Here is a 25,199-nt window from a genome sequence, read left to right on the forward strand (position 1 = left end):
TTATGTTGTGGAATAAAAATCTCTCCAGCTTGTGTTAACCACAGACTTTATTTCATGATAACAACCGAAAACGTATTCAGAAAACCATTGACCTCCAGACCAGGGGACAGGAAATGCTAAGTCATACCCAGGTTTGAGCACTCTTTCCTCCAGCTATTCTCTGCACATGAATCCCCAGGACGATCAAGACTTCCTGCTGCACTTTTCCACTCGGTGTATCCTCTGAACCACCTGGTCCTCAGATTATGTAACACAGATCCTCCCCGAGGCTTTTGAAGGTCGTAGGGAGGGTTTAGTTCGAATGACCGTAACACTTGACACCTGACAACTGCTCTTATCTCCCTCACAGACCTGAGGAAGAACTTTGAGCAAGACCCCCAGGGGAAGGAGGTTCCCATCAACATGATGATCGTTCTGCACTGCCGCCCTCCGGAGGGGGTGCCCATCGCTGAGGTAAGACTGATCACAAGCTGAGAGGAAGGTGTGCTTCAGAGAGGTTGAGGACTTTCCTGGAGAGAGACTTTAGATTGTGTTGGATACGAGAAATGAGAATTCATAACCTGCAGGTTGTCATTAAATATAGACATCAGAAGTTCGGTCTGTTTTGGGTTCTGGCTGGATTTTACTCTTACATTTCATTTTCTTAATCTTTCTGATAAAAACATTCAAAAATACCAACATAACTGTCGAAAATAGCACCTTAACTCTAAGAATACCCCCCTTAACTCCCTGAACAACCAACTTAACTCTCCAAAATACCACCTTAACCCTCTAAATGTGTTACCTAACTCTTACAAATACCACCTTAACTCTCAAAATACCACCTTAACCCTCTAAATGTGTTACCTAACTCTTACAAATACCACCTTAACTCTCCAAAATACCACCTTAACCCTCTAAATGTGTTACTTAACTCTTACAAATACCACCTTAACTCTCAAAATACCACCTTAACTCCTACTCTTACATTGCATTTTGTACTCTTTTCTTTTGGATAAAATGAAAATGAAACATAGCATGTTGAATTATTAAACATAGGATATTCAAACCCTCAGTCTCTCAGTATATTATATAATATGATATGAAGGTGGTATTTTGGAGAGTTAAGGAGGTATTTTGGAGACTTAAAGTGGTATTTTGGAGAGCTAGGATGATATTTTGGAGAGTTAAGGTGGTATTTTGTGAGTTAATGAGCTATTTTGCAGAGTTAAGATGGTATTTTGTGAGTTAAGATGGTATTTTGTGAGTTAAGGAGGTATTTTGGAGAGTTAAGATGGTATTTTGTGAGTTAATGAGCTATTTTGCAGAGTTAAGGGGGTATTTTGTGAGTTAAGGGGGTATTTTGTGAGTGAAGATGATATTTTGTGAGTTAATGAACTATTTTGCAGAGTTAAGGAGGTATTTTGTGAGTTAAGGTGGTTTTTTTTCGAGTTAAGGTGGTATTTTGGAGAGTTAAGATGGTATTTTGTGAGTTAATGAGCTATTTTGCAGAGTTAAGGGGGTATTTTATGAGTTAAGGGGGTATTTTGTGAGTTAAGATGGTATTTTGGAGAGTTAAGGGGGTATTTTGTGAGTTAATATGGACTCATTAACGTTTGCTGCCTTTATGCTGACGCAGTGATTTCTGGACATTCATCCTGCAGCTGAAACGCGCCTCAATATTTCATCTATTTCTCTGCATTATTCCCCCCCCCCCCCCCCCCCCCTCTCTCACGCAGCACTGCTTTGTTTGGATTTAGGAGTAGAAAGAGGTTTTGCTTCAGCCTGTAACTATTTTTGACCCACTCCTCCATTTCCACGTTAAATCATTTAAACATTAAGAGTTCGAAGATTGACCTCCACTTAAATCCATCCCACACACACATCTACCACCTCTCCATTGTTCGAGGTGGAAGGAGACGTAATGCATTTGGAGAAGAGCGGGCACACTTTGGAAACGTTATATTTAAGTCTTTCAGCATGATGTCATTTCTTAACTCTCCCATATACCACTCTGAAACCCCTGCGTCAGCGTGAAGGCAGAGAGCGTTAATGAGTCCGAATCAGTTTGCAGTTCATGAGGTTTCATCAGTTGACTTTAGCAGAAATCTCCACGGAGGTGTAACAGTGAAAACGTTTCTGACAGTTTACCCTCCGTCCAATTATCCTCCGTAAACTGAAGCTCTGACATGTTCTTCTGCTGCTTACCTCACTTTTTAAGTAAATTGGGTTTCAGATTGCTGACAGCACCTCGTCCCAAAAACAAACTGTGCTTGTCTCTTATGAATGTTGTTGTTATTCGGAGGCTGCCTCAGCACTTATGAATATTTGATTTGATTTATTTAAATTTTGATATACTTTATTAATCCCTGTGGGGAAATTGTTTCTCTGCATTTGACCCATCCTAGTGTTAGGAGCAGTGGGCTGCCATTATGTACGGCGCCCGGGGAGCAGTGTAGGGAACGGTGCCTTGCTCAGGGACACCTCGGTAGCACTTGGTCTCGGTAGCACTTGGTCTTGCTGGGACTTGAACTGTTGACCTTCCAGTTGCCAAGCCAAGTCCCTATCGACTTCGCCACCACCACCGTTTGTCTTTTTGAAAGCTAATGCACTCTCAGAATTCTGGCTTTTTGGTTGATTGCACTTATGGAAGTGAAGTTATTATTAACAGCCCATAACTCATTTACCTTAAGCATCTTTCAGCTCATTGCTTTGGTTAGTAAACGAAGAAACAAAACAAGATGTTGGTCGTCTCTTTTAACACTTAGGCTGTTACAACCTTCCTGTTGTTCTCGAGTCAACTTTGACCCGTTCCAAAGTGTCGGGATAAAGGTTGATTTAATGTCAGTGGCAGAAAAATAACATGGTTGCTTTTATACTACGTTTCAGCACAGGATAAGAATAAGGATCGCTCTCATTAGGTTTTGAAATGTCTAGCATCTGTGGTCTTCTGGGGTCAATTTGTAAAATCTTTAGAACAAAGAAAAGTGTTTTCTAGCTCAGAAATGTGCTTTTCTTTTTTAAATGATGGTCCAAAGTGGAGACAACATGTGGTCAAAATAACGTGGTTTAAAAGGTGTAACATAGATTTGGATGATTATTAACACTTTATACTTTATAAAAAGTCAAACAGGGAGGACAACAGTTGATAGGAAGACAAGGGTTAAAGATTTATGCAGATTTGTTGTTGGCGTTACTAACCTGCTGTAATTTACCTCAAAATGTGAATTTATTTCTATAAACAAAGTACTGTGTGCTTTAAATGCGTTTTCAAAACATTTCTTTGGCAGGCAAACGTAATCAGGATTTACATTTAATGCAATTCAACGGTTAATAAGCCAAACAGATACCTCTTTATTCACATTTAGCTTCTCACTAATACAGAAACTCTCCCAGTCATGGTGTCCACAGAGTGTAATTTACCTTTTTAGTTAATAAAACGTAGGACATGCTTTTTGTAATTTCACTTCCAGGATCAAGCCCCACTCTCCCTTCACAGATATCACAGGTGTGAATGCTGAGCGGATCTTTTTAACTCAAGAGGAGAAAAAGGCGTCACTATAATGAGTTTCTTTTGAGCGGTGACTCAGAGAGAAAGCGTGAAATGAACAACGAAACCAATTCCAGATTCCCTCAATGAAAGCCTTTAATCCCAGATGAGTCCCTCTGATCAGCGGCTCTCAAACATACACCCCTTAACTCCCAAACTACCACCCTAACTCTCAAAATACCTCCTTAACTCACAAAATACCACCTTAACTCCCAAACTACCACCTTAACTCTCACAATACCTCCTTAACTCTCGAAATACCTCCTTAACTCTCAAAATACCTCATTAACTCACAAAATACCTCCTTAACTCTCAAAATACATCATTAACTCACAAAATACCTCCTTAACTCTTGAAATACCTCCTTAACTCTCAAAATACCTCCTTAACTCTCGAAATACCTCCTTAACTCTCAAAATACCTCATTAACTCACAAAATACCTCCTTAACTCTTGAAATACCTCATTAACTCACAAAATACCTCCTTAACTCTTGAAATACCTCATTAACTCACAAAATACCTCCTTAACTCTCAAAATACCTCATTAACTCACAAAATACCTCCTTAACTCTCAAAATACCTAATTAACTCACAAAATACCTCCTTAACTCTTGAAATACCTCATTAACTCACAAAATACCTCCTTAACTCACAAAATAGCTCCTTAACTCTCAAAATAGCTCCTTAACTCTCAAAATAGCTCCTTAACTCTTGAAATACCTCCTTAACTCTTGAAATACCTCATTAACTCACAAAATACCTCCTTAACTCTCAAAATACCACCTTAACTCTCAAAATACCTCCTTAACTCTCAAAATACCTCCTTAACTCTCAAAATACCACCTTAACTCTCAAAATACCTCCTTAACTCTCGAAATACCTCCTTAACTCTCAAAATACCTCCTTAACTCTTGAAATACCTCATTAACTCACAAAATACCTCCTTAACTCTTGAAATACCTCCTTAACTCTCAAAATACCTCATTAACTCACAAAATACCTCCTTAACTCTTGAAATACCTCCTTAACTCTCAAAATACCTCCTTAACTCTTGAAATACCTCCTTAACTCTCAAAATACCTCCTTAACTCTTGAAATACCTCCTTAACTCTCCAAATACCTCCTTAACTCTCAAAATACATCATTAACTCTCAAACTACCACCTTAACTCTCAAAATACCTCCTTAACTCTCCAAAATACCTCCTTAACTCTCGAAATACCTCCTTAACTCTCAAAATACCACCTTAACTCTCGAAATACCCCATTAGCTCTCAAAATACCACCTTAACTCTCCAAAATACCTCCTTAACTCTCGAAATACCTCCTTAACTCTCCAAAATACCTCCTTAACTCTCAACATACCACCTTAACTCTCGAAATACCTCTTTAACTCTCCAAAATACCACCTTAACTCTCAAAATACCACCTTAACTCTCGAAATACCTCATTAGCTCTCAAAATACCACCTTAACTCTCCAAAATACCTCCTTAACTCTCCACATACCACCTTAACTCTCGAAATACCACCTTAACTCTTAAATGTAGTCTGAAATTAGTATTTTGGGGTTTTCCTTTCCCTGTAGTGTGTTCTTTAGGTTTTTTGATTCATGTCAATGGTCTGCAAAGATAATGATACGATAAGATTGACTTTATTCATCCCAATTTGGGAAATGTTTTTGTTGCAGCAGCATAAGACAAAACAGAACAAGGAATTTGCACATTAAAATAAATTAAGTAAATGATCTGCAAAGGCTAGAATCTCTGTGTTCCCTACAGAACATAGAAAGTGTGTGTGTGTGTGTGTGTGTGTGTGTGTGTGTGTGTGTGTGTGTGTGTGTGTGTGTGTGTGTGTGTGTGTGTGTGTGTGTGTGTGTGTGTGTGTGTGTGTGTGTGTGTGTGTGTGTGTGTGTGTGTGTGTGTGTGTGTGTGTGTGTGTGTGTGTGTGTGTGTGTGTGTGTGTGTGGGGGGGGGGGGGGGGGAGTAGAGAACCTGGGCGCTTGGCAGGGCAGGAGGGGGTGACCTTCAGGGGCATTCTGGGTAATAAAATCTGAATTGACCAATCAGAATCGAGTATTCAACTAAGCCATGTAATAAACTGAAGTCAAATATCTGCTGCTTGGATCCTGAGACATGACACTCCTCTGTGTTCTGATCTGCTAATGGTGCTAAGCTCTTTAGCTCTGAGGCTAAAGGCTATCTTTGAATTGTGGAGAAGAATCTAGAAGCCTTTGAAGAAGAGGTTTTTCTTGAAGGCAAACTGGGAAAGATTTAGCTTCAAAATAACAGAAAAAGAAAAACTCCTGCGACAGAATGTGAGAAACGATCTCTGATGGTCATCATCTTTTTGTTCGTGTCAATATGTACCCGTCATCCATCTCCCCCGGGGTCCTCGTCTAAAGATCCCCAATCATCCTCCTCTTCATCAATACATCACAGGTCTCAGATATACACAGAGCCTGTCTCTGATTGGCTGAAACACCAAACAGATCACAGATCATTGCAGCATTACCCATAATCCCCTCTGTTTCAGTCCTGTTTCCAAAGTGCTGATTCTCTGTCTGTTACTTTAGATGAAAATAAGGAGCCCCTCCCCACGCCCCTCTGAGAGACATTTGGTTAAAAATAACTGGATGGTGCTCTAGAGGAGATTCAGGTGATAAGGGGGGGGGGGGGGGGGGGGGTTACCTTGGTTGCTGATTGGCTAATGGTTACACAAGACAACACATAGTTATGACATCATAAAGTGGCCAAAATCTGATCAGCTCATTTTCAGACAGGTTTTTATAGAAATGGATCAAAAAGAGAGAGAATCTTTGTTCCTGAAACTTTCAGAGTCTCTTTCCACAGAGGGGACACATGTTGATGTAGAAGAGACATGAAGAAGAGGGGACACATGTTGATGTAGAAGAGACATGAAGAAGAGGGGACACATGTTGTTGTAGAAGAGACATGGAGAAGAGGGGACACATGTTGATGTAGAAGAGACATGAAGAAGAGGGGACACATGTTGATGTAGGAGAGACATGGAGAAGAGGGGACACATGTTGATGTAGAAGAAACATGAAGAAGTGGGGACACATGTTGATGTAGAAGAGACATGAAGAAGAGGGGACACATGTTGATGTAGAAGAAACATGAAGAAGTGGGGACACATGTTGATGTAGAAGAGACATGAAGAAGATGGGACACATGTTGATGTAGAAGAGACATGGAGAAGAGGGGACACATGTTGATGTAGAGGAGACATGAAGAAGAGGGGACACATGTTGATGTAGAAGAGACATGAAGAAGAGGGGACACATGTTGATGTAGAAGAGACATGAAGAAGAGGGGACACATGTTGATGTAGGAGAGACATGGAGAAGAGGGGACACATGTTGATGTAGAAGAAACATGAAGAAGTGGGGACACATGTTGATGTAGAAGAGACATGAAGAAGAGGGGACACATGTTGATGTAGAAGAAACATGAAGAAGTGGGGACACATGTTGATGTAGAAGAGACATGAAGAAGATGGGACACATGTTGATGTAGAAGAGACATGGAGAAGAGGGGACACATGTTGATGTAGAGGAGACATGAAGAAGAGGGGACACATGTTGATGTAGAAGAGACATGAAGAAGAGGGGACACATGTTGATGTAGAAGAGACATGAAGAAGAGGGGACACATGTTGATGTAGGAGAGACATGGAGAAGAGGGGACACATGTTGATGTAGAGGAGACATGAAGAAGAGGGGACACATGTTGATGTAGGAGAGACATGAAGAAGAGGGGACACATGTTGATGTAGGAGAGACATGAAGAAGAGGGGACACATGTTGATGTAGAAGAGACATGAAGAAGAGGGGACACATGTTGATGTAGAAGAGACATGAAGAAGATGGGACACATGTTGATGTAGAAGAGACATGGAGAAGAGGGGACACATGTTGATGTAGAGGAGACATGAAGAAGAGGGGACACATGTTGATGTAGAAGAGACATGAAGAAGAGGGGACACATGTTGATGTAGAAGAGACATGAAGAAGAGGGGACACATGTTGATGTAGGAGAGACATGGAGAAGAGGGGACACATGTTGATGTAGAAGAAACATGAAGAAGTGGGGACACATGTTGATGTAGAAGAGACATGAAGAAGAGGGGACACATGTTGATGTAGAAGAGACATGAAGAAGATGGGACACATGTTGATGTAGAAGAGACATGAAGAAGAGGGGACACATGTTGATGTAGAAGAAACATGAAGAAGTGGGGACACATGTTGATGTAGAAGAGACATGAAGAAGAGGGGACACATGTTGATGTAGAAGAGACATGAAGAAGAGGGGACACATGTTGATGTAGAAGAAACATGAAGAAGTGGGGACACATGTTGATGTAGAAGAGACATGAAGAAGAGGGGACACATGTTGATGAAGAAGAGACATGAAGAAGAGGGGACACATGTTGATGTAGAAGAGACATGGAGAAGAGGGGACACATGTTGATGTAGAAGAGACATGGAGAAGAGGGGACACATGTTGATGTAGAAGAGACATGAAGAAGAGGGGACACATGTTGATGTAGAAGAGACATGAAGAAGAGGGGACACATGTTGAAGTAGAAGAGACATGAAGAAGAGGGGACACATGTTGATGTAGAAGAGACATGGAGAAGAGGGGACATATGTTGATGTAGAAGAGACATGAAGAAGAGGGGACACATGTTGATGAAGAAGAGACATGGAGAAGAGGGGACACATGTTGATGAAGAAGAGACATGGAGAAGAGGGGACACATGTTGATGTAGAAGAGACATGGAGAAGAGGGGACACATGTTGATGTAGAAGAGACATGGAGAAGAGGGGACACATGTTGATGTAGAAGAGACATGGAGAAGAGGGGACACATGTTGATGTAGAAGAGACATGAAGAAGAGGGGACACATGTTGATGTAGAAGAGACATGGAGAAGAGGGGACACATGTTGATGTAGAAGAGACATGGAGAAGAGGGGACACATGTTGATGTAGAAGAGACATGAAGAAGAGGGGACACAAGTTGATGTAGAAGAGACATGAAGAAGAGGGGACACATGTTGAAGTAGAAGAGACATGAAGAAGAGGGGACACATGTTGATGTAGAAGAGACATGGAGAAGAGGGGACATATGTTGATGTAGAAGAGACATGAAGAAGAGGGGACACATGTTGATGTAGAAGAGACATGGAGAAGAGGGGACACATGTTGATGTAGAAGAGACATGAAGAAGAGGGGACACATGTTGATGTAGAAGAGACATGGAGAAGAGGGGACACATGTTGATGTAGAAGAGACATGGAGAAGAGGGGACATATGTTGATGTAGAAGAGACATGAAGAAGAGGGGACACATGTTGATGTAGAAGAGACATGGAGAAGAGGGGACACATGTTGATGTAGAAGAGACATGAAGAAGAGGGGACACATGTTGATGTAGAAGAGACATGGAGAAGAGGGGACACATGTTGATGTAGAAGAGACATGGAGAAGAGGGGACACATGTTGATGTAGAAGAGACATGAAGAAGAGGGGACACATGTTGATGTAGAAGAGACATGAAGAAGAGGGGACACATGTTGATGTAGAAGAGACATGAAGAAGAGGGGACACATGTTGATGTAGAAGAGACATGAAGAAGAGGGGACACATGTTGAAGTAGAAGAGACATGAAGAAGAGGGGACACATGTTGATGTAGAAGAGACATGGAGAAGAGGGGACATATGTTGATGTAGAAGAGACATGAAGAAGAGGGGACACATGTTGATGTAGAAGAGACATGAAGAAGAGGGGACACATGTTGATGTAGAAGAGACATGAAGAAGAGGGGACACATGTTGATGTAGAAGAGACATGAAGAAGAGGGGACACATGTTGATGTAGAAGAGACATGAAGAAGAGGGGACACATGTTGATGTAGAAGAGACATGAAGAAGAGGGGACACATGTTGATGTAGAAGAGACATGAAGAAGAGGGGACACATGTTGATGTAGAAGAGACATGAAGAAGAGGGGACACATGTTGATGTAGAAGAGACATGAAGAAGAGGGGACACATGTTGATGTAGAAGAGACATGAATAAGAGGGGACACATGTTGATGTAGAAGAGACATGAAGAAGAGGGGACACATGTTGATGTAGAAGAGACATGAATAAGAGGGGACACATGTTGATGTAGAAGAGACATGAAGAAGAGGGGACACATGTTGATGTAGAAGAGACATGAAGAAGAGGGGACACATGTTGATGTAGAAGAGACATGAATAAGAGGGGACACATGTTGATGTAGAAGAGACATGAAGAAGAGGGGACACATGTTGATGTGGAAGAGACATGAAGAAGAAGGGACACATGTTGATGTAGAAGAGACATGAAGAAGAGGGGACACATGTTGATGTAGAAGAGACATGAAGAAGAGGGGACACATGTTGATGTAGAAGAGACATGAAGAAGAGGGGACACATGTTGATGTAGAAGAGACATGAATAAGAGGGGACACATGTTGATGTAGAAGAGACATGAAGAAGAGGGGACACATGTTGATGTGGAAGAGACATGAAGAAGAAGGGACACATGTTGATGAAGAAGAGACATGAAGAAGAGGGGACATATGTTGATGTAGAAGAGACATGAAGAAGAGGGGACACATGTTGATGTATGAGAGACATGAAGAAGAGGGGACATATGTTGATGTAGAAGAGACATGAAGAAGAGGGGACACATGTTGATGTAGAAGAGACATGGAGAAGAGGGGACACATGTTGATGTATGAGAGACATGAAGAAGAGGGGACATATGTTGATGTAGAAGAGACATGAAGAAGAGGGGACACATGTTGATGTAGAAGAGACATGGAGAAGAGGGGACACATGTTGATGTAGAAGAGACATGGAGAAGAGGGGACACATGTTGATGTAGAAGAGACATGGAGAAGAGGGGACACATGTTGATGTAGAAGAGACATGGAGAAGAGGGGACACATGTTGATGTAGAAGAGACATGGAGAAGAGGGGACACATGTTGATGTAGAAGAGACATGGAGAAGAGGGGACACATGTTGATGTAGAAGAGACATGGAGAAGAGGGGACACATGTTGATGTAGAAGAGACATGGAGAAGAGGGGACACATGTTGATGTAGAAGAGACATGAAGAAGAGGGGACACATGTTGATGTAGAAGAGACATGGAGAAGAGGGGACACATGTTGATGTAGAAGAGACATGAAGAAGAGGGGACACATGTTGATGTAGAAGAGACATGGAGAAGAGGGGACACATGTTGATGTAGAAGAGACATGGAGAAGAGGGGACACATGTTGATGTAGAAGAGACATGAAGAAGAGGGGACACATGTTGATGTAGAAGAGACATGAAGAAGAGGGGACACATGTTGATGTAGAAGAGACATGAAGAAGAGGGGACACATGTTGATGTAGAAGAGACATGAAGAAGAGGGGACACATGTTGAAGTAGAAGAGACATGAAGAAGAGGGGACACATGTTGATGTAGAAGAGACATGAAGAAGAGGGGACACATGTTGATGTAGAAGAGACATGAAGAAGAGGGGACACATGTTGATGTAGAAGAGACATGAAGAAGAGGGGACACATGTTGATGTAGAAGAGACATGAAGAAGAGGGGACACATGTTGATGTAGAAGAGACATGAAGAAGAGGGGACACATGTTGATGTAGAAGAGACATGAAGAAGAGGGGACACACGTTGATGTAGAAGAGACATGAAGAAGAGGGGACACACGTTGATGTAGAAGAGACATGAAGAAGAGGGGACACATGTTGATGTAGAAGAGACATGAAGAAGAGGGGACACATGTTGATGTAGAAGAGACATGAATAAGAGGGGACACATGTTGATGTAGAAGAGACATGAAGAAGAGGGGACACATGTTGATGTAGAAGAGACATGAAGAAGAGGGGACACATGTTGATGTAGAAGAGACATGAATAAGAGGGGACACATGTTGATGTAGAAGAGACATGAAGAAGAGGGGACACATGTTGATGTAGAAGAGACATGAAGAAGAGGGGACACATGTTGATGTAGAAGAGACATGAATAAGAGGGGACACATGTTGATGTAGAAGAGACATGAAGAAGAGGGGACACATGTTGATGTAGAAGAGACATGGAGAAGAGGGGACACATGTTGATGTAGAAGAGACATGAATAAGAGGGGACACATGTTGATGTAGAAGAGACATGAAGAAGAGGGGACACATGTTGATGTAGAAGAGACATGGAGAAGAAGAGACACATGTTGATGTAGAAGAGACATGGAGAAGAGGGGACACATGTTGATGTAGAAGAGACATGAAGAAGAGGGGACACATGTTGATGTAGAAGAGACATGAAGAAGAGGGGACACACGTTGATGTAGAAGAGACATGAAGAAGAGGGGACACATGTTGATGTAGAAGAGACATGAAGAAGAGGGGACACATGTTGATGTAGAAGAGACATGAATAAGAGGGGACACATGTTGATGTAGAAGAGACATGAAGAAGAGGGGACACATGTTGATGTAGAAGAGACATGGAGAAGAAGAGACACATGTTGATGTAGAAGAGACATGAAGAAGAGGGGACACATGTTGATGTAGAAGAGACATGAAGAAGAAGAGACACATGTTGATGTAGAAGAGACATGGAGAAGAAGAGACACATGTTGATGTAGAAGAGACATGGAGAAGAGGATTTTAAATAATAGGTGACCTTTAAGATAACATCAGAAGTACTTTATTGATCCCAATGAGGGAAATGTCTTCGCTGCAGCAGCTCAAAAAGACATGGCATTGTACATAAGACACATTTAAAAGACTAGAAATAAACAATCCACAATGTAAACATCTAAAATAGAAATAAAATAGCATTAAAACAGTAAAGAATATACGTGTGGAAAATACACACTGTTACAGTAACACATATAAAGCAGGATTGTATTTACACATTAATTGTGGAAGGAATGGATTATTAAATATCAGCCTGAATGCCATGCCCCAGACTCTTCTTATTAGCATCCAGAGGGAGCAGCGTGTTTCCTCTAAGCCCGTCAGCCGAACACACTCAGCGTAATGTGCAGAGGCAGCGATGCCGCTCTAACCAGAAGGAGCACTAAAGCGTCCCTAAGTTTCTCATTTATAATGACTTTGCTCTCTGTTGCTGGAGATTGGTTAAAGTGCTCCTGTTGACTGTCTAAACCAGCGGTGGGGAACCTTTTTCCTCTCAAGGGCCATTTCAATTTTTACAACATCCTCAGAGGGCCGTACAAATTATTGACCTCTCCTTAAAAATACTCAAATCACAGCCCATTCATTTCTTCTTTCTTTCATGCTGTGCAAAGAAAAAGCAAACTCTGAATCCAGATATCTCACCATGACTCGTGCATGCATTCACGTGCACGTTGTGGCATGACCACCAAAACAGAAAGATATGGACACAAGATGTGTGCAACTGCAAATGTATTGTATGGGGGGGGAACCTAACCTCCTCTAGGGGGGTCCGGGGGGGATTCTCCCTCGGGAAGATTTTTTTTAAAAGTTGAAGTTAAAAGCATCAATCTGGTGCACTTTGAGAGCAACATGAAGAGATCTATGGATACATCTCTCAACACCCAGAGGAAACACAACTGTAAACAGATTAATTTTTCTTTATGGATATTTTACAAATCACTCCCCTTTCAAACTGTATTCTTGTTTTTTTACTGTCATATTAGTATTGTATACCTGTTTACTTTATTCTCTTATTTTTCTATCACTATAATGATCATATAAAGATGAGCCTTTACCTCACTGGTTGGAGAAAAAGTTTCTTATATTCGTTAGCATAGCTAGCTAACCAGATGCTAATAACAACAAAGTTATTGACTGTATGATCAGTATGACAGATGAACAGATCGCCACTGGGCTCTCAACTAAAGACACAGCCACGCAGACACAGCGGCATGTGTACGGCTCCTTATGGGCAGTCTATATGGCGCTGCTTATCGGTACTGCAATTTTTGGAAGTGCCGGAGTGGCGTTCTGGTGCTCTCCGTCAGAACTGCACCCCTATCAGACGAGACATATACCACGTGATGACACGTTAGGCTCGTGTAGTGTTCAAGGACCCTGATCTTGGCCAGGAAAAACAGGCACTCGCTTGTTTAATTTTTTTGCGGTCTAGATTTCTCTAATCTTTTCTTTTTTGCGTGTGTTTATGAGTTACCTCGAGGGCCGTACCAAATTGTCTCGCGGGCCGTATACGGCCCGGGCGCCTGAGGTTCCCCACCCCTGCTCTAAACTAAGGCTTCAGGTTTGGGGTTATACAGCTGCATTGACAGAGAGGGTAAAAGTACACACATCCTTTACTAAAGTAGAAGTACACACATCCTTCACTCAAGTAGAAGTACACATCCTTTACTCAAGTAGAAGTACACATCCTTCACTAAAGTAGAAGTACACATCCTTTACTCAAGTAGAAGTACACATCCTTCACTAAAGTAGAAGTACACATCCTTAACTCAAGTAGAAGTACACACATCCTTAACTCAAGTAGAAGTACACACATCCTTAACTCAAGTAGAAGTACACATCCTTAACTCAAGTAGAAGTACACATCCTTAACTCAAGTAGAAGTACACACATCCTTTACTCAAGTAGGAGTACACTTCCTTAACTCAAGTAGAAGTACACATCCTTAACTCAAGTAGAAGTACACACATCCTTTACTCAAGTAGAAGTACACATCCTTTACTCAAGTAGAAGTACACATCCTTCACTCAAGTAGAAGTACACATCCTTCACTCAAGTAGAAGTACACATACTCGTGTTTAAAAATACTCTGGTGAAAGTAGAAGTACTGACTAAACTTCTTTACTCAAGTCAAAGTAAAGAGGCTTTGAAATGTACTTCAGTAAAAAGTACCCATAACTAGCAGCTGTTTTAAAGAGTACCTGACCTCCCTTTATATTAATAGAACAATAATGTCATTGTTAGCTAATGAATGTTTCCATGATGAACAACGGCAACATGACAACGTTTCCATTGGTCCCTCTTCTTTAGAGAAGACCAGGAAATGATGGATACACGGATCGGACCAGTTGTTTCCTCTCATGAACACACAGAGAGACTGAAAGCAGAACTTTTTTCTCCTCTGAAGATGAAGCTGCTCTGTTCCTGCATTTCAGATCCGTTTCACTTGTTTATTGACTTTCTTTATTACTTTATTAAATATAACAAAAGACAAACTTAGTCCATGAATCATGTATCAGTTTCTCTTAAAGTGGACCTATCATGCTATATTTTAATAATATATTGTAGGGCCATACCTATAAGACATATCTGTGAAGTTCTTTTTTTCAAAATACCAAACAGATCATACATTTTAGCCATGCCTCATTTCGCTCTATTTGCTCTATTCCAGCCCTGTCTTCACAGGGGCTGATTCTGTGGCAAATGAGCTGCAGCTGACTTCGCCCCCCTGCAAAGGAGGGGGGCGTGGCACGAGCGTCATGTTACCATGCTGTCACCATGCTGTTACCAAGCTGTTAGCATGCTGTTACCATGCTGTTAGCATGCTGTCACCATGCTGTTACCAAGCTGTTACCATGCTGTCACCATGTCACCATGCTGTCACCATAATGTTACCATGCTGTCACCATGCTGTCACCATGCTGTTACCATGCTGTCACCATGCTGTTACCATGCTGTCACCATGCTGTCACCATGCTGTTACCATGCTGTCACCATGCTGTCACCATGCTGTTATCATGCTGTCACCATGCTGTCACCATGCTGTCACCATGCTGTTACCATGCTGTCACCATGCTGTCACCATGCTGTCACCATGCTGTCACCATGCTGTCACCATGCTGTCACCATGCTGTCACCATGCTGTCACCATGCTGTTACCATGCTGTCACCATGCTGTCACCATGCTGTTACCATGCTGTCACCATGCTGTCACCATGCTGTCACCATGCTGTCACCATGCTGTTAGCATGCTGTCACCATGCTGTCCTCATGCTGTCACCATGTTACCATGCTGTTACCATGTTGTCACCATGCTGTCACCATGTTACCATGCTGTCAACATGCTGTCACCATGTTACCATGCTGTCACCATGCTGTCACCATGCTGTCACCATGCTGTCACCATGCTGTCACCATGTTGTTACCATGCTGTCACCATGCTGTTACCATGCTGTCACCATGCTGTTACCATGCTGTCACCATGCTGTCACCATGCTGTTATCATGCTGTCACCATGCTGTCACCATGCTGTCACCATGCTGTCACCATGCTGTCACCATGCTGTTACCATGCTGTCACCATGCTGTCACCATGCTGTTACCATGCTGTCACCATGCTGTCACCATGCTGTCACCATGCTGTTACCATGCTGTCACCATGCTGTCACCATGCTGTTAGCATGCTGTCACCATGCTGTCACCATGCTGTTACCATGCTGTCACCATGCTGTCACCACGCTGTTACCATGCTGTCACCATGCTGTCACCATGCTGTTACCATGCTGTCACCATGCTGTCACCATGCTGTTACCATGCTGTCACCATGCTGTCACCATGCTGTTAGCATGCTGTCACCATGCTGTCACCATGCTGTCACCATGCTGTTACCATGCTGTCACCATGCTGTCACCATGCTGTTAGCATGCTGTCACCATGCTGTCACCATGCTGTTAGCATGCTGTCACCATGCTGTCACCATGCTGTTACCATGCTGTCACCATGCTGTCACCATGCTGTTAGCATGCTGTTACCATGCTGTCACCATGCTGTCACCATGCTGTTAGCATGCTGTCACCATGCTGTTAGCATGCTGTCACCATGCTGTCACCATGCTGTTAGCATGCTGTCACCATGCTGTCACCATGCTGTTACCATGCTGTCACCATGCTGTCACCATGCTGTTAGCATGCTGTTACCATGCTGTCACCATGCTGTCACCATGCTGTTAGCATGCTGTCACCATGCTGTCACCATGCTGTCACCATGCTGTTACCATGCTGTCACCATGCTGTCACCATGCTGTCACCATGCTGTTAGCATGCTGTCACCATGCTGTTACCATGCTGTCACCATGCTGTCACCATGCTGTCCTCATGCTGTCACCATGTTACCATGCTGTTACCATGTTGTCACCATGCTGTCACCATGTTACCATGCTGTCAACATGCTGTCACCATGTTACCATGCTGTCACCATGCTGTCACCATGCTGTCACCATGCTTTTACCATGCTGTCACCATGCTGTCACCATGTTGTTACCATGCTGTCACCATGCTGTTACCATGCTGTCACCATGCTGTCACCATGCTGTTATCATGCTGTCACCATGCTGTCACCATGCTGTCACCATGCTGTTATCATGCTGTCACCATGCTGTCACCATGCTGTCACCATGCTGTCACCATGCTGTTACCATGCTGTCACCATGCTGTCACCATGCTGTTAGCATGCTGTCACCATGCTGTCCTCATGCTGTTACCATGCTGTTACCATGCTGTCACCATGCTGTTAGCATGCTGTCACCATGCTGTCCTCATGCTGTTACCATGCTGTCACCATGCTGTCACCATGCTGTTAGCATGCTGTCACCATGCTGTCACCATGCTGTCACCATGCTGTCAGCATGCTGTCACCATGTCACCATGCTGTTAGCATGCTGTCACCATGTCACCATGCTGTTACCATGCTGTTACCATGCTGTCACCATGCTGTCACCATGCTGTCACCTGCGTGTCTTGCTTGTTGGTTGTCTATTCTGAATGTTTTGATGGCACCTTAATCGGAGTAGCTTTACAAAGTCAAAGTCAACTTTATTGTCAATCTCAAAATATGATTTTACAAAGAAAGATCGAAATACTGTGTCCCCAGTCCCGAGGCATAAAATAATTTATTGAAATACAAGAACAAGGAGGACTCTTGTCGTTGTACTTGTATAATGACAATACATGCTTATATTCTATTCTACTCTTGAGGTGTTCTTTACTTGAAGTGACTGCTATCATAAATACTCTGAACAGGATTGAAGTTCAAACACATGATGCTGAAACTGTGTCCATGAATCATCAATCAGTCTCTTAAGAATGTCCTCCTTAATGATCTCTTGCAGGTGGAATGGCTGAAAAACGACGAGCTGCTGAGCTCTCTGACCGACGACAACATCGACACGCGAGCCGACCACAACCTGATAATCAACGAGGCGCGGCTCTCCGACTCGGGGAACTACACCTGCATGGCCAACAACATCGTGTCCAAGAGAAGGAGCACCACCGCAACCGTCATCGTGTTCGGTACGCTGTCACTACCTTCAATATATACATACAGTATATAAGCAGAGAGGGAAAAGTACACACATCCTTTACTCGAGTAGAAGTACAGATACTCATGTTTAAAAATACTCTGGTAGAAGTATTGTCTGTCTTCTTCTGCTGTTCCCTTTAGTGTTTACTTCCTGTCTGTCTTCTTCTGCTGTTCCCTTGGTGTTTGTCCGTCTTCTTCTGCTGTTTCCATTGGTGTTTACTTCCTGTCCGTCTATCTTCTCCTGCTGTTCCCTTTAGTGTTTACTTCCTGTCTGTCTGTCTTCTCCTGCTGTTCCCTTTAGTGTTTACTGCCTGTCTGTCTTCTTCTGCTGTTCCCTTTAGTGTTTACTTCCTTTCTGTCTTCTTCTGCTGTTCCCTTTAGTGTTTACTTCCTGTCTGTCTGTCTTCTTCTGCTGTTCCCTTTAGTGTTTACTTCCTGTCTGTCTGTCTTCTTCTGCTGTTCCCTTCACTGTTGACTTCCTGTCTGTCTGTCTTCTGCTGTTCCCTTTAGTGTTTACTGCCCGTCTGTCTTTCTTCTTCTGCTGTTCCCTTTAGTGTTTACTTCATGTCTGTCTTTCTTCTGCTGTTCCCGTCTGTCTTTCTTCTGCTGTTCCCTGTAGTGTTTACTTCCTCTCTGTCTTCTTCTGCTGTTCCCTTTAGTGTTTACTTCCTGTCTGTCTTCTTCCGCTGTTCCCTTTAGTGTTTACTTCCTGTCTGTCTTCTTCTGCTGTTCCCTTTAGTGTTTACTTCCTGTCTGTCTGTCTTCTGCTGTTCCCTTTATTGTTTACTTCCTGTCTGTCTGTCTTCTTCCGCTGTTCCCTTTAGTGTTTACTTCCTGTCTGTCTGTCTTCTTCCGCTGTTCCCTTTACTGTTGACTTCCTGTCTGTCTGTCTTCTGCTGTTCCCTTTAGTGTTTACTGCCCGTCTGTCTTTCTTCTGCTGTTCCCTTTAGTGTTTACTTCCTCTCTGTCTTCTTCTGCTGTTCCCTTTAGTGTTTACTTCCTGTCTGTCTTCTTCTGCTGTTCCCTTTAGTGTGTACTTCCTGTCTGTCTTTTTCTGCTGTTCCCTTGAGTGTTTACATCCTGTCTGTCTTCTTCTGCTGTTCCCTTGAGTGTTTACTTCCTGTCCGTCTTCTTCTGCTGTTCCCTTGAGTGTCTACTTCCTGTCTGGCCTTAAAATGGTGTTATTTGTACTCTGTGTTAGAGGCAGTTTCCTCTCTGATCTGTCTGGAAGCTAAATGTTCCTGCAGGGCCTCTGGCTGATAAATACTTAATAAGCAACACTCCTTTTGAATGAGATTAAGACACAGTGGCTTATTTCCCTTCATAAAGTACACATTGATTTGAAATGAGAGGCATAAATTGAGCCAGTGAATAATACATGTGTTGGAATAAAGAGGGCGATGGGTGTGTTAATCACTGGTGTAGAAACCAAACACAGTGAAGAGGCGTGTAAACAGCGTGTGAGTAAACTATGGTGTGTACTAACTGCATTAACAATCCTTCTCTCATCTCGAGGGAATTTCTCAAACACAATTACTTTCCTGAGCACAAATCAGGAGTTACATTAAATCAGTTAAATATAGAATGACTTTCCGCTACGGCTGCACGATATTGGAAAAAACTGACATTGCGATATATCTTTTTTCCCCTGCGATATATACATTGCGATATGAAGAAATACAGGAATTGAAAAAAAGGCAGTTTTTTGTCCGCAAACCATAATTTCTTGAACTTTAATGCTATACAATTGGTATTTCTCTAACTATATTTAACCGGATGAAGGATGTTAGTCACAGACGTCTGGATCTTAAGTTATCAGAGCAACAAGGATAGTGACGATCTAATGGATAGTGAGGTGGGCTGAAGATTGGAAGGTTGTGAGTTCAAATCCCGCCAGGAACACCACCACTACTGTGCCCTTGAGTAAGGCACTTAGCCCTCAGTTACTCCAGGGAGAATGTCCCTGTAATTGGTAATTGGAAGTCGCTTTGGAAAAAAGCATCAGCTAAATGAAATGTAACGTAACAAGTTGAGCTAGCTCGGTTAGCAGCGCCGAACTGCCCTGGAGAAACACATGAAAGGACTTTATTCAGTGTGTCTACCTTTGATCACCAGGTCCCTTTGCTTTGGAGACTTGATTGTGATTGGTTGTTTGCTGTGCATGCAGAGCCGGCATGTATAAGTATTCAGAAAAAGTCATAATTTTGAGATTTTTAAGAAAAAGTCATAATTTTGAGATTTTTGAGAAAAAGTCATAATTTTGAGAAAAAGTCCGGATTTTGTGATCTTTAGAAAAAGCCATACTTTTTTAGTTTTTTAGAAAAAGTCAGAATCTTGAGAAAAAGTCAGAATCTCTCTAACACTTATTTGACTCTCATACTCCTCTGCCCTCTCTCCTCTCTCTCTGCAGTGAACGGCGGATGGTCTCTGTGGACAGATTGGTCTCCCTGCAACGTGCCGTGTGGGCGGGGGGTACAGAAGAGGTCTCGAACCTGCACTAACCCGGCGCCTCTCAACGGGGGGGCGTTCTGCGAGGGCATGTCCGTGCAGAAGATCACCTGCAACGCCCTCTGCCCAGGTGAGTGTCACTGCAGGAATACTTCACTCTTTGTACAGATACTAAAGTCATACATTTACAAGTTGTATGCATTATTTGTGCCAGGAATGGATTATTAAATATTCAATTGAAAACAAATGTAAAATGTACAGTGGGAGTTAGTCTAAGCATACTTAACGAACATGTTGGATATTTATCTGGCGCCAATATTTAAAGGGACTCTTTCTGACCACATCCCTGTGAGCTACTGGTGGAGCAAAGAGGGAACTGCTGCATGGAGGAAAGTTATGCACCTGGGGTTAGTGCAGAAAAGTTCTCATGCCCCCACGAATAGAAAAACTGAGAAAAGTGCGGTGGCCAACAAACGTTCCAAAACTCTTCCATGAAGCGAAACGAGCTGCAGCTTCAGAAACGATTCAGATATAAAAACCAAAAGGTTCCACATGAAGAAACATCTTCAGCAACTTGAGGAGACATGCAGTGTTTAGAGAACATTCAGCAGCTTGAGGAGACATGCAGCGTTTAGAGAACATTCAGCACCTTGAGGAGAGATGCAGCGTTTAGAGAACATTCAGCAACTTGAGGAGACATGCAGCGTTTAGAGAACATTCAGCAGCTTGAGGAGACATGCAGTGTTTAGAGAACATTCAGCAGCTTGAGGAGACATGCAGCGTTTAGAGAACATTCAGCAACTTGAGGAGACATGCAGTGTTTAGAGAACATTCAGCAGCTTGAGGAGACATGCAGCGTTTAGAGAACATTCAGCAGCTTGAGGAGACATGCAGCGTTTAGAGAACATTCAGCAACTTGAGGAGACATGCAGCGTTTAGAGAACATTCAGCAGCTTGAGGAGACATGCAGCGTTTAGAGAACATTCAGCAGCTTGAGGAGACATGCAGCGTTTAGAGGACATTCAGCAGCTTGAGGAGACATGCAGCGTTTAGAGAACATTCAGCAGCTTGAGGAGACATGCAGCGTTTACTAAAAGCTGCAGAAACCAAACGCTGAAGAAGCTCAAACACAACGGAGACCAGGGGACACTAAAGAGTGACGCACACAGCTAGAGCCCAGGGGACACTAAAGAGTGACGTACACAGCTGGGAGACCAGGGGACACTAAAGAGTGACGCACACAGCTGGGAAACTAGGGAACACTAAAGAGTGGCGCACACAGCTGGGACCAGGGGACACTAAAGAGTGACGCACACAGCTGGGACACCAGGGGACACTTAAAAGTGAAGTACACAGCTGGGAGACCAGGGGACACTAAATAGTGAAGCACACAGCTGGGAAACTAGGGAACACTAAAGAGTGGCGCACACAGCTGGGACCAGGGGACACTAAAGAGTGACGCACACAGCTGGGACACCAGGGGACACTTAAAAGTGAAGTACACAGCTGGGAGACCAGGGGACACTAAAGAGTGACGCACCCAGCTGGGAGACCAGGGGACACTAAAGAGTGAAGCACACGGCTGGGAGGCCAGGGAACACTAAAGGGTGACGCACACAGCTGGGACACCAGGGGACACTAAAGAGTGACGCACACAGCTGGGAGACCAGGGGACACTAAACAGTGCCGCACACAGCTGGGAGACCAGGGGACACTAAAGAGTGACGCACACAGCTGGGAGACCAGGGGACACTAAAGAGTGGCGCACACAACTGTGAGACCAGGGGACACTAAAGAGTGACGCACACAGCTAGGAGACCAGGGGACACTAAAGAGTGACGCACACAGCTGAGAGACCAGGGGACACTAAAGAGTGACGCACACAGCTGGAGACCAGGGGACACTAAAGAGTGACGCACACAGCTGGGAGATCATTGTTAGAAACTTGCCTAAAATGCTTCATGGTCTTATTTGAACAATGTGGTCACATGACTCCTTCTGATGTCACTGCAGATCTGCTGTGAGCTAGCTAGCTAACGTAGCTAACCTAGTCATCTCAGATATACTGACACACACTTAGTTATGAGACGACTAACTCTGAGACAGACAATTGTTCACATTATAATCATTTAGTGTTAACACATGCTCTGTGTGTGAAGTGCATTGTTGTTAAGTGGTGAAAGGAATGCATCTTAATTTAGGTCAATTGCGCGAGACGACAAATAAAGGCTCTTTGTGGAGGGTGAGATGTTTCAGAGAAGCTTCAGGGACACTTCTAGCATGCATTAATGCTCTCCTCTCTGCAGTGTGAAGTGAACATATCGTGTTATATAAAAATGTGTATATAAACGTCCTTTAGTTACCGTCTGTTGCCATTTATGTAACGTAACAGAAGCTTCAAGCAAGTTCATGAAAACTTTGACCTTTCCCTTTTGCAGAAAATGTATCCTCTGCTGTGAACACATTGTCCGCAGCAAGAAAGAAAAGGATAGGAAAATCACAAAGTTCCTCAGCTGCTAAAATGTCACCAAAACAAATTAACGAGGAGCCAATTTAGGAAACCACACATGAAGAATTCAGCGAGCAGGAAGTCAAATAATGAAGTATTATAGAAAAGTGTCTACAAAGCTTTAAAGTTACAATAACATTTTCTATAGAACTTAGGAACTGCAGCACGGTCACATGACTTCACCTCACCACCGCTAAGCTAAAGGCGGCTAATGTTGGGCTATAAAGGAACTACAGCACGGTCACATGACTTCACGTCACCACCGCTAAGCTAAAGGAGGCTAATGTAGGGCTATAAAGGAACTTCAGCACGGTCACATGACTTCACGTCACCACCGCTAAGCTAAAGGTGGCTAATGTTGGGCTATAAAGGAACTACAGCACGGTCACATGACTTCACGTCACCACCGCTAAGCTAAAGGTGGCTAATGTTGGGCTATAAAGGAACTACAGCACGGTCACATGACTTCACGTCACCACCGCTAAGCTAAAGGAGGCTAATGTTGGGCTATAAAGGAACTACAGCACGGTCACATGACTTCACGTCACCACCGCTAAGCTAAAGGTGGCTAATGTTGGGCTATAAAGGAACTACAGCACGGTCACATGACTTCACGTCACCACCGCTAAGCTAAAGGAGGCTAATGTTGGGCTATAAAGGAACTACAGCACGGTTACATGACTTCACGTCACCACCGCTAAGCTAAAGGTGGCTAATGTTGGGCTATAAAGGAACTACAGCACGGTCACATGACTTCACGTCACCACCGCTAAGCTAAAGGAGGCTAATGTTGGGCTATAAAGGAACTACAGCACGGTCACATGACTTCACCTCACCACCGCTAAGCTAAAGGAGGCTAATGTTGGGCTATAAAGGAACTACAGCACGGTCACATGACTTCACCTCACCACCGCTAAGCTAAAGGAGGCTAATGTTGGGCTATAAAGGAACTACAGCACGATCACATGACTTCACGTCACCACCGCTAAGCTAAAGGAGGCTAATGTTGGGCTATAAAGGAACTACAGCACGATCACATGACTTCACGTCACCACCGCTAAGCTAAAGGAGGCTAATGTTGGGCTATAAAGGAACTACAGCACGATCACATGACTTCACGTCACCACCGCTAAGCTAAAGGAGGCTAATGTTGGGCTATAAAGGAACTACAGCACGGTCACATGACTTCACGTCACCACCGCTAAGCTAAAGGAGGCTAATGTTGGGCTATAAAGGAACTACAGCACGGTCACATGACTTCACGTCACCACCGCTAAGCTAAAGGTGGCTAATGTTGGGCTCTAAAGGAACTACAGCACGATCACATGACTTCACGTCACCACCGCTAAGCTAAAGGAGGCTAATGTTGGGCTATAAAGGAACTACAGCACGATCACATGACTTCACGTCACCACCGCTAAGCTAAAGGAGGCTAATGTTGGGCTATAAAGGAACTACAGCACGATCACATGACTTCACGTCACCACCGCTAAGCTAAAGGAGGCTAATGTTGGGCTATAAAGGAACTACAGCACGATCACATGACTTCACGTCACCACCGCTAAGCTAAAGGAGGCTAATGTTGGGCTATAAAGGAACTACAGCACGGTCACATGACTTCACGTCACCACCGCTAAGCTAAAGGAGGCTAATGTTGGGCTATAAAGGAACTACAGCACGGTCACATGACTTCATGTCACCACCACTAAGCTAAAGGAGGCTAATGTTGGGCTATAAAGGAACTACAGCACGGTCACATGACTTCACGTCACCACCGCTAAGCTAAAGGAGGCTAATGTTGGGCTATAAAGGAACTACAGCACGGTCACATGACTTCACGTCACCACCACTAAGCTAAAGGAGGCTAATGTTGGGTGTGATGAAGTTTAGTCGTCTCATTTCTCATTTAGACACTTGTTAGCAACCTTTCTAAATCCACCAGTGAGGTATTTATTGACATATTTTATGTCGCAGAACAAAACGTTCAAATCTCTTCCGCTTGTGTTAACCACAGACCTTATTTCAGGAAAACAACCTAAAAAACAGACAGAATTCCCTCCCTGGTGTCAGGACTCATTCCTGCAGCTCTTTGTCAGACTCTGTGTTTACCAGCAGTCAACAAGTACGGAGAGAAAATTCCTCTCAGCAGCGGTCAACACAAACACATCATTAGCATTTCAAGTAGCCGTGAAGAAGTCACAAAGAAAAGTGTAACTAGCTCCTCAGAAAGGAAAATTACTCTTCCCCCGCCGCCCACGATGCATCCCTGCCGCAAAGTCTCAAGGCGCCATATGGTGTGCTAAACTGAGCATGATGAGCTGTTTCTGATCAGATGACAGGAGTTCCAGAAATTAGCATTCACCAGA

The 25,199-nt window shown here is 43.3% G+C and overlaps 1 protein-coding gene across 1 annotated transcript in view; it reads left to right on the forward strand.

Moving 5' to 3' along the window:
- LOC307043332 (netrin receptor UNC5D-like) overlaps positions 1–25,199 on the forward strand; it is a 254,270-nt gene that overhangs the window by 149,635 nt on the left and 79,436 nt on the right. The window contains 3 exon segments of the mRNA XM_079687717.1: positions 350–453; positions 17,686–17,866; positions 20,287–20,454. Of these exon segments, the coding sequence (XP_079543843.1) occupies positions 350–453; positions 17,686–17,866; positions 20,287–20,454 (453 nt within the window).

The sequence above is a fragment of the Notothenia rossii genome, assembly GCF_949606895.1.
Source record: "Notothenia rossii genome assembly, chromosome: 6".
Lineage (NCBI taxonomy): Eukaryota > Metazoa > Chordata > Actinopteri > Perciformes > Nototheniidae > Notothenia > Notothenia rossii.